Consider the following 13971-nt stretch of genomic DNA (forward strand, 5'->3'; position numbering starts at 1 on the left):
GAATGTGTACTACACATATATTGATACCTTGACTGCGGAGCTCAACAGGAGATTTCATGGGAGCATCACTGGAAGTTCAACTGAAAATGAGGACCAGCTGAAGACAGAGGTAAAGGTGTTCCACTCTAGCTTTCCCTCGAAGAACCTGCAAGAAATCCTTGCCATTGTGGAGGAGAACACTGGCCAGCTCATCTTTCCAACATTTGTGAAGATGGTAAGGATCTATGCAACACTGCCAGTGACAACAGCTTTAGTGGAAAGATGCTTTTCAAAACTGAAGATAATAAAGAACAGGCTTATGAAGGCAAATCACTGTCAAAATTCGAGAGCGCCAATGAGAGCCGCTCGCGCAAATCAAACAGCCGCGCGTGTAATTTACTTTGACGAGCGCTTTTACATCACTCCGCGAGCAAAAGACCCACTCGCACGCGCTCGCAAAACTTTAACCTGTTTTTCTTTTTGACAGTAAGTGGGCGGAGCTAGACACCATTGTATCTCTACAACCCTCGTCCTTGGATTGGCTGGATATCACACCCGACAGCCGTTTCACGGTCTTCTGATGGCGTGTAGTAACCCAAAGAGAGATATTAAAATGACTTAGTGAACTGTAAAGCAAAGCACATGATAAACTATGTCACATACTTACTAAATAAATAGGTTATAGAAGATTATATATACGTATATATATATATATATATACGTATATATAATCTTCTAAAACCGTATATATATATATTCAATGTATAATATATATATATATATATATATATATATATATATATATATATATATATGTGTGTATATAATATTCTAAAACCTATTTATTATCTTCTAAAACATAACATATCAAACATATCATGTTAAAGTTTCGCGAGCGCGCACGAGAGTGACTTTTGCTCGCGGAGTGACATAAAAGCGCTCGTCAAAGTAAATTACACGCGCGGCTGTTTGATTTGCGCGCGCGCGTGACTCATTTGCGCTCTCGAATTTTGACAGTGATTTGCCTTCATACAGGCTCAGGAGTCTCTGTGGGGAAGAAATACTCTCCGACCTTCCCCTGCTTGCCATTGACCAAGACATTGAAATAAATCACAGTGAAGTAATACAAATCTTCCAAGAGATGGCACCAAGGAGGACGCTCCTGTGAAGATCAATTAATGTATCCAGAGCAGAGTTTTTGAAGTTTTAAGTTAGAATATTTTTGGATTACATTTGGTTATTCAATATGGCCTTGTTTTGTCTGTTTTTGCCTGTTATTCAATTTGATAATTTGAGTTAGTTTGTTAACAAAAATAAATACATAAGTTGAAAATATCCTACTTTTTAAAATTTCTTTATTATTATTTTTTATTTCATAAATAATTTTGCAGATGAGTGCCCTTTTGTTTGGTTTGAGCACCTGCCCCCCAAAATGTCTGTGCACGTGCCTGGAGGTAACAATATAATAATGTATTGATTTATTTGCAAACCAACTCTTTAATGGAAGGTAAAAGGTAACTAAAGGTTTACTTTAGCGTAAGCAGTTGGTGTTGGAAGTTGTTGCCCATAACATTTTCCAACCTGTCCAAACTATTTAAGACGTTATCACCTGACTCAGCAGTTACCCTCAAGCTGTTATAGCAGTTTTGAGTAAATTCCTTTCTGCTTTGGTTTTGGTAGTTTTGATTCACAGTCACTGCTCTCATAAACCTCCTTTCCAGCCAGACAACGATAGCGATCAGCTGGTAAGCCAAGTGGAGCATTTAGTAGGTTATGGTTACGTTTTTTTCTAAGGAGCGAAAAGAAGAGGGAATATTGCACTTAAATGTATAATGTGGCGAGAGCCTCGACTCCAAAATAATTCTAAAGTTAAAGAAACCTTTAGTAAGCATCGCTGGGTTTCCTATTCAATTAATACAAATAAATGTCCATAACTTTAGACAAAAAGCATTGTTTGGCAGATGATGAACTTTAGGATGACCAGGTATGGCTTGCTTTTCTGTCAATACCAAAACTAGACAGGCCTTCTACAAAACCTTTTGTCCAGATTCCTTATTGTGTGCTCCACTTGCCAGATGAGTTGGGTGCACTCCAAAGGGCTTTTTCTTCTGCCTGAGGATGATGTATCGTGTTGAGCTGAGCGCAAGTGGCGAGAGCAACACAGGCCAACCATCATATGTTCCCCATGAACAAAACAACAAAGAACCTTGCTAGAAATGTGCAATATCACAAGTTGTTGTTTCATATTTGTGACCACTTGGGGGCCACTTTGTAAGCGCCACTGATTTCTTAATTGAATCTAAACTAGTAATCTATTTGGATCTACAAGGTACCCATGTGATGGAGGGCTCGGGCAGGATGCTGGTGACAGCTGTAGGTGTCAACTCGCAGACGGGCATCATCTTCACCCTACTGGGTGCTGGAGAAATAGAGGAAGAAGGGAAGGACAAGAAAGGTATGTGAAAGAAAAACCGTTAGAGACACAGAATATTCACAGAATATTTTTTTCTCTAATGAGAGAAAGATATAGATATTGTTGTTAAAGACACACCACACCTTTATAGTTTTTTCTACTCATATAGCAAGATGAACATACTATTTCGTAAGATATCAGAAGCACAAATGGTTTTGTTCTTGAAATCCAGTAAAGGAAGTAAACCCAGGAAAGAAGACAGTCTTTCTCTTAAATGTCCACCATCTTCATGGTTGAATTTCTCAGACTGCTCTCGGTTCAGTTAACATGTACTCACACACATGGATTACTGAACGGGCCACCAGGCACAGGCCCAGGTGGCCCTGAACCTTGGGCTTCAGAACCTTTGTTTGAAGCAATATTTCTTGTTGGAAATTCAATTAAACAAATACAAAGAGATTCATAACGACCACAAAAACATGCAAAGCAACAACAAAGAGAGTCTAATTGACCACAAAGACATGCAAAGCAGCTACAAGGAGACTCTAAACAAACACAAAGACATACAAAGCAACAACAAAGAGACTCTAAAGGACTACAAGGAGACTATAAAGGACTGCAAAGAGACTAAACAGCCACAAAGGCATATAAAACAACTACAAGGAGACTCTAAAGGACTACAAAGAGACTCTAAACAGCCACAAAGACATACAAAGCAACAACAAAGAGACTCTAAACAAACACAAAAAACATGCAAAGCAACTACAAAGAGACTGGAAAGGACTACAGAGACTCTAAATGACAACAAAGACATGCAAAGCAACTACAAAGAGGCGTTATGACTATAAAGAGACTCTAAACAACCACAATAACACACAAAACATCCACCAAAACAGGCAAAATGCCTACAATAAAAGACACAAAAAGTTTTAAAAAGACATGTCTGCTGCCTCATAATCCGTCTATGCACACGTATATCACAGCCTGTGTGTGTAGAATGAATTGGGTGCCTAACTGATTTTAGATGAAGATCAACCATGCTTCTCTATTCAAGATGTCACTGAATCTACTGTCACCAGAGTTCTAGGCTCACTCAAGAACTCAAGGGCCAAAGATTTTTATGGAATTGACAATATTTTTTCTAAAGAAACACAAAGGCACACTAGCTCACCCAATCACAAACACAGTGAATAACTATCTCAGGCAATGTGTGTTCCCAAAAGGATGGAAATCAGTCATAGTAACACCCATTTTTAAGTCAGGAGATTCAACCGATGTCTCCAATTATCGGCCGATCTATATTATTCCTGCTGTTTCCAAAATTGCTGAGAAATGTGTTGCAGAGCAACTTACTAAACATCTCAACAGCTCTCCATATCAGCTCCATTCTATGCAGTTTGGTTACAGGGCCAATCATTCGACTGAAACAGCCAACTGCTTCCTCTTAGAGAAAGTGAAACTTAAAATGGATAAAGAGGGGGTAGTAGCAGCGGTTTTTCTTGACCTCAAGAAGGCTTTTGATACGGTTAATCACAATGTCCTGCTTAATAAATTGTCAAGTTTGAACTTGCCCTTCTGAAATCCTACCTTGAAGGAAGAACACAGTGTGTCAGAGTTGGTGGTGTTTCATCATCTACTCTAAGATCTACTGTGGGAGTACCCCAGGGTTCTATTTTGGGACCCCTTTTATTCAGTTTATACATTAATGATTTGCCGGATGTCTGCGATGGGTGTGATATTCAAATGTATGCTGACGATGCAGTGATTTATGTGCATGCAAAGAACAAAGAACAAGCTGCACTTAAACTCACGTCCACACTGACTAATGTAACTAAATGGCTTGCAAATTCCTGCCTTCATCTGAATGTTAAAAAGACTGTTTGTATGTTCTTCACAAAGAAGGCTTGCAAAGTGTCACTGGAGCCAGACGTTTATGTTGCTGGTGAGAGGCTACAGGTAGTGTCAGATTTTAAATATTTAGGTATTTTTAGTGATTCTAATCTTTCTTTTAAAAAACAGGTAAACCATGTGGCAAAGGTCTTGAAATTTAATCTCATGAATTTTTAAATATATATAAGACACTGTTTAACCATGCGGGCTGCAAAATTGTATTTTATTGCAATGATTGTCCCCCATCTGACCTACTGCTTAACCAGCTGGGCACAAGCCAACAGCACAACATTAAAATCTATTCACATTCTCCATAAGCAAGCCATAAAAATACTTGATAAAAAAAATAAAAAGCCACCATCACTGCAATATTCTCACAAAACACCACATCCTGAGTTGGGAGAACATCATTAAATTCACTTATGTGTGTCTGGTTTTTAAAATTGTAAATGGTATGGCTCCGCCCCCGCTTAGTGAATTTGTTAAACAAAGCAGTCAAAGCAACAGACTCACTAGATCTGCTACAAGAGGTGATTGTGTCATTTCATATAGGTCAAGCTCGTTTAGCAAATCTACATTCTCAGTGAAGGCAGGTCACTCGTGGAATGCTCTGCCACCACACATACGTGCACAAAACACGTACAAAACATTTAAGCATAACCTGAAGGAATGGCTTGTTGCCAATCCGGTGTGCAATCATTGATGTGCTCTCTGTCCTGATGCTTGTTTCGCATTTGTTTTTTATGTGTATGTTGTATTGTAGCTGGGTTTGTTCTGCCTGATGCATGCTGCAGCCCGTTATGTCTCTGGTCTATTGTTGTACCCTTTCTTTTTGCTGTGTATTGGTTTTGTTTATATGTTGTTGTCAGTTTGTCTATGAATTTTATTTCCATTTTATTTTGAGATGTTGTTATTTTAGGCTGCCTTACAAACATCTGGCCAGGGAAAGCAGATGGAAATTAGCCTCTCTGGCTAACTCTGGCTCACTTACAGTCCTACTGTTGATTAGTGTGCATTGTCCCTGCAAAATAAATGAATAAAATAAGAATAAAATAAATAGATATAAAGAGCTTCAACAGGAAACACACTTGTTTAACCTCATCAATAACTTAGCCCACATCCTCTTCTCCCCTCTTGTTCTCATGCCCCCTCTCTCTGCTTATCCATTTTTCTCTATTTCTTTTGTTTACCCCACCGCTGTGCCCTCTTCCACTTTCCTATCCTTCCCTTTGCTCCCTCCTGTTTTTCCTTCCCTCACTTAATCTGAGAGAGAGAGGCTGCAGATTGAATCAATTATTGAAAGCGCCAGGGAGAGTGAAGGAGCCCATGAGCTTCAGGGAAGAGTGTTGGTTGGTCAATGCATGAAGCATTAGTCTGGAAGGGCCCTGCAGTCAGAGTCGAGCTGAAGGCAACAACATACTTTCAGAAGCACTTAAGTGTAATATCATTACCAGTGCACTCATTCATGTCTCTACCACTGATCCATGGGAATTTGTGTAGTATTTTTGAAAAGGAGAAAACATGTAAAGCATCTTACAATGCAGAATGAGCTCATGATGCTTGTTTTATGAAAATAATATACTCTTATCGCTTGTTTTCCATAGTGTTGCACACTAGGATGTTTTGTACTCAGTGCAGTAACATCTGTGAGCTAGATCATTCAGTCATGTTCTGGAGCTAATACATTATTCATAAGACTTATACAAATGCAATAACTTGTTAGTTTTCTTCCTTGTGCAACGTGGGTTTGCTTTGGGATGCCTCTCATTTGAGATTGAGGTTATATTTTGTTCATCTTTGACATTCTATATAATCATCTACAAGTATTTTTATTCTTCCCTCTTTGCTCTCTTTTGTTTTCCCTTTTTGCCAAATCCTCTCACGTGCCCCAAAACCTTCCTTCCTCACACATTCCCCAAACAGAGGACAGTCCTCAGTTGCTCATCTCAACAGATGCCAGTGTCAGCACAGTCATCAATGGTATGTGAGCACACAGTTGTCTGCCTGTCCCGCTCCTTTCCTCAGCCAATGAATGGACCCCAGCACAGTGAAAGTGACCTATGATGGACCTACACATATGAGATGATGTGTGACCCTGTATTGTTCTTCCCCTTAGTATTGTTACTTTATGTTTTTCTGTCTCTGGAAGTGTGTCTTTGGCCGTCAAAAATATGAACAGTTTTCTCAGCATATGAGTATGCACATGTGAACACTTTCTATGTACCCATATGTCTAAGTCCGCCCCCCTCTCTCTCTCAGGAAAACAACCTGATGGAGCTGTGGAGAACAATCAGAACAAAGGTAAAGGCTCATGACGTGTGCATGTGTGTGGGGAGTTTGGTTTGGACGTAGGAGGAGCTTACTTCATCTGCAGATATGGTGCTGAAGAGAGTGTATATCTTTTTTTTTTGTGTGTTTCAGCCAAGAAGCAGGACGGGGGTGTTGCCATGGAGATGCAACCCCTGAAAAGTGCAGAAGGAGGGGAGGTAGAGGACAGAGAGAAGAAGAAGACCAGTGTTCCAAAGAAAGAGAAGAGTGTGTTGCAGGGCAAGCTCACCAAACTAGCTGTTCAAATCGGCAAAGCAGGTAAAGAACCGTCTGTTTCACACCCTGTAAGAAGTCTATCTCCACTAGAAATGAAAGGTAGAGTTCTTTCTGTCCCACAGAGCTACTGGGGCACTGACGTACGAATATGATAAATGAATTGAGTCTGCTGTGCATGTGGTCGTCCTATAACCACAAGGTAGCCGGTTGGATCCCCGCTCTCCCCATAGTTCATGTTGAAGTGTCCTTGAGCAAGACACTGAACCCTCCCCGGGTGCTTCACTGCAGCCCACTGCTCTTTAATAAAGGATTTACCCACAGGGATCAATAAAGGTGTACATTATTATTATTGTAGGAGTTGTGTGAAACTTTGCACATAAGGTGGGAAGATTCATACTCAAAAATATGTTTTATTACTGTAAAAAAAGACATAAAAGATGATATAACCGTGCTGGAAGTGAAACCACAGGGAGAGGTGATGAAGCACCGTGTGGCTCTTCGTTCAACGGCATACATCACTTCCACTCATTTGTTATGCTTTTTCATCCCAAATAACTTATTAGCACATCTTTGGTAAACACAAGATTCAATGTGGTGCTTTTGTGGGATTCTTTGTAGAGAACCTAGAAATGAGTTGACATAATCGTATGATTGTTAGTCGACTAGAACTTCTTTGGTCCAGCACATCCTTCATAGATATTAGATAGATAGCCTGAGTGACTGATTCCCTTCTTTCAATCCCCCCCACAGGTTTGGTGATGTCGGCCATCACCGTCATCATTCTGGTGCTGTTCTTCTGCATCAACACGTTTGTCGTTGAAGGTCTGTGTGTGAACAATGTCCTGAAAAGACACATTTACTATCCCAGAATGCACCTCTTTCATTTCCTGGCACATTTTACAGTCTTGATATTTACCACTCTGCTGAGTAGGACTCTCTCTCAAAATGTCGTATGGTGTGTGTTGCAGGTCACACATGGCTGGCAGAGTGCACTCCGGTCTACGTCCAGTATTTTGTCAAGTTCTTCATCATCGGAGTCACTGTGCTGGTGGTGGCTGTCCCAGAAGGCTTACCTCTCGCTGTCACCATCTCTCTGGCCTACTCGGTCAAGGTAGACCTACCCATCCAGTGTATTGAATGCTTACCAAATGGAAATGTAGGAACTGCTGGCTCTTTAACAACTGTAACTGTGCACAGAGACCCCACCGGAGATAACTAGGTGAAGGAATGCATCGTACCCTCGCCTTTCAAAATCCTACTTTTACTCTCCGCACCGTTACAGTCTCAGTTTGATTTTCTCACTAAAATCTCTCTGAACTATGCCTCATGACTATTGCATAGTAAAAATCCAGATGATGGACAAGATGATAAAAATGTTGATACCTGCGGTTTTGAGTTAAATTATTGGCGTGCATGCAGAGCAATGATCTTTATGAGCAGCAGTAAGAGCTCTATGGGCTTGATAATATATTTCACGATGTAAAATGTTTTCTGGTAATTCAATAAGTAAATAGTCAATTAGAAGCAACCACAAGGTAAAGCCTTTTGTATACTCCTGTGTGAAGGAAATACTTGACAAATTCAAAGTAGGGAGTATGAATATGAAACTGTTAAACCTGTTAGCTTAGCATTGCATTAGGACTTGAAACATAGCAGTTGGGTTCACAGCTCAGAAACACTGTTTGTTTGATTAATCTGTACAAATTTTTTTTTTGTACAGATTAATTACAGTTTTTTGTTCAGTGTCTTTGCAAAGAGACCGTATCCGCTTGGACCAATGAGTGATTCTTGAGGAGCTCCACACATCATGTAGGTCCCCTCAGATGCATAATTACTAACTAAAAAGACAAACTAGTTCATGTTGTGAAGATGGGATTGAACCCTTTTTAGCACTGTGGCTGAGAGCCCAATATAGTTTTCATATTGTATGGTCAACTGTGTCAAAGGCAGCACTTATATCTGATAAAAGTAGAACTAAAATCTAAATATATATATTTATAAACGAATATCATTCTGATCCACAATCAGAGTGTGCAGCTAATTACAGCAGAGGTAATGTATGAAGTCAGTCATTCATCAGTGTGTTATATATGTAATAGGCCTGACGCAAACATTTCTGACCATTCTTTACACATACCATGTTATATGCACTGCACAAACATATGTTGAATGATAAAAGAAAATTGAATTTGTAGAAAATGATGAAGGACAACAATCTCGTCCGCCACCTGGATGCGTGCGAGACCATGGGCAACGCCACGGCCATCTGCTCCGACAAGACCGGCACCCTCACCACCAACCGCATGACTGTGGTGCAGACTCACATAGGTGAGCACAAATTCATGAATAATAATACATAATGACAAATTAATTTAAATCACCAAGCATGTCTTTATTGATTATCTGTGTTGTCTATGGTTTACTCTAATGCTATGCTCAGATTGAATAAATGCTGATAAGAAAATTCGAAAAAAACATCCTCCCTGCTTCGAGGAATCTGAAGTCTTGTGGTCCAACTTTGAATAGATCAGTGTTTCCCTACATGGGTACTGTTGTGGCACCCTAGTGCGATTCCTATATGAGGGTTAGCTCAGAGCTCACTCATTCAGTCAAACAAGTGATTTGACTTTTATTTTGTATGTTTACTAGTTTTAGTCAAATTCCACTTGTTATCAATGTAAATGTTGTGTAATGTTGATCCTGGCTGCAGATGTCTCAACAGACCGACTCACTCTGTCATTCCTGTTCTCCTTCTGCAGAGAAGCCAATCATTCACTCACTCACTGAAACGTCGTCCACATTCTGGGTTTAGAGCAGAAGCTTGTGTGGTTTCTCTCAGCTGTTGTGTGGAAACATAGTGGATTGTACATGAATTTAGAACATAAACTCATCTGTTTCCTCCAACAACTGGGTACGTCAGATTACATTACCTCAAGAGACATAAGGCCACTCAATGCAAGAGGCCTCTTATTAATGGCAGTGTCCATGTCAACTTCTGAAGAAGAGATATTGTTTCACTGATGAGGAGGTGGACTACAGTGGGGGACTTTGCAGATGCATGCATGTCGTTGATTAAGACGTTGCTTTAAAACTGTAATTCGTTCAATTGTCCACTCATCCGTCTTTCACAATATCACTTAGGTTTTATTTGTTGGCAAAAATAGTAAAACATTTGGTCATAATTCGTGGTATTAAAGGTATATTTATGTTTGTGTCCTGAAAAAATTATATCCAAATAAATATGATAGCATTGCTTCCTTTGTTAGATTAGATTAGATTAGATATGATACTTTATTCATCCCCAGAGGTAAATTTCTTTGAAGCAGCAGCAAACATGTTTACAATATATACAATACAAAAAAATAAAATAAAATAACAGGGCAGGACATATTACATTTAAGAATTTAAATAATAAATGAAATTAAAATGTTAAAATAAAAATGAAAGTGTTACTTGTAAATGAAAGGGTTACTTGAACCTTGAATCCTTATAAAGAGATTATACAATTAAATGAAAAACACTTTCTTTTTTTAAAAAGAGATGCATTGGACATGAGGATGCTATTCCTCAATCCCTCTGAATCCTGAGCTTTAAAAACTGGAAACAAGGGGAATAGGTCTTAGTCCAGTGTTTGACACAATCCAAAGTGATATTGTCCCTGACAGCCCTGAGCAGTGGGGGAATCCTTTTAATGCAGTGGTTCTCAAACTTTTTCTGTTGCACCTGTTGCCTGCAAATTAATTATTATAATTGAATTAATAAATTTGACTCCAAAAAGTATATGCATGTGTAAAAGATAAATAAATGATGAACTGAGTCCACCTCCTCTTTGCAGAATAATATGTGTACAATTTCAATTATATTGTACTGTCCTGTATGACATGTCATGCATATGACGGATGTTTAATGTCTCTGAGCTCAAAGACTCGCGACAACACTTTCCCTCGTGAGAGTAAACATTTACACGTACTTTTTTAATATGTGAAGTTCTCCGCACTGCCCCCCGCCTGTAATACCTCGGCGCCCCACAGTTTGAGAACCACTGCTTTAATGTGACGTGTACTTGATTGGTGTACTATAGTGACTGATTTACGTGCTCGGCCACTCGGCTGGGTGCGGGAGAAGATTCTAACCCGCTTTAGCAAAGAGTTTCCAGGCCGGTTGTGTCTTTGGGTGATGTTCTTGTTTAATCACATTTCACGACTGAATACACCTGTATATATGTTAATCTCATGGTCTCCCTCTGGTGTGTCTTCTTGCGGTAAAAACCGTGCACTCTACCCGTCACCCATACATTATGGCCGTTTCTCAATATGCGTTCTTGTCCGTACTTGTGTTCTCGCGGCCCAATACTGTTCCAATTCAAAAGTCCGCTTCTCGCAAAACACGGTAAAAATGCCCGGATGTGACTAGATCCGCCCATTTCCCAAAGGATGCATCAGAGGAGACTTGTGCGTACTTTGGACAGCCAATATCCCACAATGCATTTCGCACCAGCGACGGGGAACAATGGCGGAGGAAAAAGTACTCAACTGGAAGTTGACTTGTTCTAAATACTACTGTTGTTGAGTCACGGAATGTAATTTTAGGATGTTTTCAGGCGAGAAGTTATTACTCTAAGCATCAAATCTGTGTTCGGTTTGTCAAGATTCAGACGATAAAAAATATGCGCCGACAGTTTCGGAGATTTGAGGTCCTGCTCGCGGGACCGGTGAGCCTGCAGCGCCAGGCGGTCAGCGCTCAGTGTGGCCGCCGAGAACTCGGAAGGACTTTTTAAAAAATGATCCGCTGGCTCTGATGTCTCAGTAGCGGTTACACATGAGATATCATTTGGGTTTGGAGGATCTAACGAGCACTCTAGAGTTTATTATGAGTTCGCAGGTTAAATCAGTTTAACTCAGGGTTGCAGTTAATATAACTATATATTTATACACAATATATATATATATATATATATATATATATACATATATATATATATACATATATATATATATATATATATATATATATATATATATATATATATATAACCCCCCATACACAATTCAATATGATTATATTTTAAAGGAAAACGAAAAAAGCAGGGTTGTCATATTTAGTTTGACTGTAGAAATAATTGAGTGAATAATTGGAGTAAACAGCTGACGTGGTGACGTCATCAAGTTCGCTGCTGTTCCAATTGCAGAAAGACCGTCCTTTGGAGTCTGGACTCCAGAGTCCGATCTCCCAATTCCAAACTCCAAAAGTACACAAGTCTGTACTCAGCGTACTTGGTATTGAGAAACGTCCTGTGACCCCTGTCAGTTGCACCTGTGCCCCATATCTAAGCTACCTGCCACACTAACCCACACTGCCACCTGTGGTCAACCTGAGATATGCTCCACACACAAACATATAATATACAGACATAAGTAATGGCTCCTACAATTGGTTTTGTTCATACTTTAGCTTAAATACTAACTATTTCCTGTGGAATTCCTCAAGGAACCATTCTAGCCCAGTTGTATTTTCTTCTGTCCACACTCAGTAATGTGACAATATTAATACAAATTTAGAAACCCTTACATTTGCATCCACCAAGCCTAAGCTCAGATGGCACAGCTGACATCACCAATTTATCACAATAATGTTTTATTAAAGGGTAACCCCTTTAAGATGCTGTCACTAATGTTCTGCAAAACTATGTTCTACACGTATCCCCAGTTCTTTTTCCTAACTCACCACTAAAACCAATATAACTAAACTTCATTTTGATAAAAGGAAGCAGTTTATCTATTGCTAGCTATTTCCATTTGCAGGTCACAGATGGGTGAATAAATGAGCAAAAGTCAGCGTAGGGTAAATGTACAGAGATTATAATGGATGTCTATTAAAGTGAGATTGTTGTTGCCCAGGTGATGTGCACCACCGTGTGGTCCCGGACCCTGGACAGATAAACCCCCGGACACTGGATCTATTAGTCAATGCTATCGCTATCAACAGCGCCTACACCTCCAAGATCTTAGTGAGTCATGCACGGACAGAGATCCCACTCTTCTGGCTTTGTCTCTTGAGGAGTCCTGCCTTTTTTAAATGTCATCCTCTTTCGTTTCCTCTTGCCTCATCCATTTCGTGTCTCCTTCTCTGTCTCCCTCTAATATACTACTCCAACTTGATTCCACCTGTCTGTGTATCAGCCGCCTGACGTGGAGGGGGGCCTGGCTAAGCAGGTGGGCAACAAGACAGAGTGTGGCCTTCTGGGATTTGTATTAGACCTGCAGCAGGACTATGCCCCTGTCAGAGAGCAGATCCCTGAGGAGAGACTGTACAAGGTAGGGAACCATGCACCACATCCACAACCACGAGTTACATTCGTTTTTAATGAAAAAATATTGATATTTGATATACATCCTGCATACATATGATGAATATATAACCAAAATACGATATTTATTATATGAACACATTTGATCTTACAGTTTGAATCTCAAGTTGTAGCTTGACCAACCCTAAGAACTAATCGGTGGTAAAAAAAAATAAATAAAAAAAAGCCAAAAGAAATGTACTTAAAGAAAAGTATTCAAAAGAACTCAAATTAAAAATGAAAAGTAAAATCCAAACAACTACTTAACGAAGAGTACAAATGTAGTAGTGTTCTAGTATTATTAGTATAAGTATGAATACTGTCTTCACCCCAAGTCTTTTGTTTGAAATGGAAATGACTCAGGTAAAGTTAAAGAATTGAACATTTGCTGTATTTATATTTATTACTAAAGAAATGACAATTCTTCATCTATTCATAAGATAGACACATACACACCAGACAATATGCTGTATCTCTCAAGTGAGACCACTAAATATTAAACTAGTATTGTACTTTATTAAGTAACCAATAAGTAAAAGGAAATGACATTCTTTGCTTGTTGTCTCTTATATTATATTATATTATAATTTGGCAAATAATCAGGAAATCATCTGCATACTAGACAATGTATGTGACGTCAAAGAGTGTCAACATGTCGCACTATCCTAAAGCTTAGGTCATTCTAGTGTAGATGTTCTTCCAGTTCTTGGTCCGTCCAATCACAGGAAGACAATATGATGAGAGAAATAGACAATTCAGTTGTCTCATATCTAACGAGGAGATAATGAACTATTACATA

At 39.3% G+C, this 13971-nt stretch overlaps 1 protein-coding gene across 1 annotated transcript in view; it reads left to right on the top strand.

The window, feature by feature from the left end:
- The window catches only part of atp2b3b (ATPase plasma membrane Ca2+ transporting 3b), a 55167-nt gene that overhangs the window by 9837 nt on the left and 31359 nt on the right, over positions 1-13971 (top strand). Inside the window, exons 5-12 of the mRNA XM_034536954.1 lie at positions 2309-2434; positions 6542-6583; positions 6704-6868; positions 7577-7648; positions 7795-7937; positions 9022-9154; positions 12724-12833; positions 13006-13140. Of these exons, the coding sequence (XP_034392845.1) occupies positions 2309-2434; positions 6542-6583; positions 6704-6868; positions 7577-7648; positions 7795-7937; positions 9022-9154; positions 12724-12833; positions 13006-13140 (926 nt within the window). The remainder of the gene's footprint in view (positions 1-2308; positions 2435-6541; positions 6584-6703; positions 6869-7576; positions 7649-7794; positions 7938-9021; positions 9155-12723; positions 12834-13005; positions 13141-13971) is intronic.

This window comes from Cyclopterus lumpus, chromosome 7, assembly GCF_009769545.1.
Source record: "Cyclopterus lumpus isolate fCycLum1 chromosome 7, fCycLum1.pri, whole genome shotgun sequence".
NCBI lineage: Eukaryota > Metazoa > Chordata > Actinopteri > Perciformes > Cyclopteridae > Cyclopterus > Cyclopterus lumpus.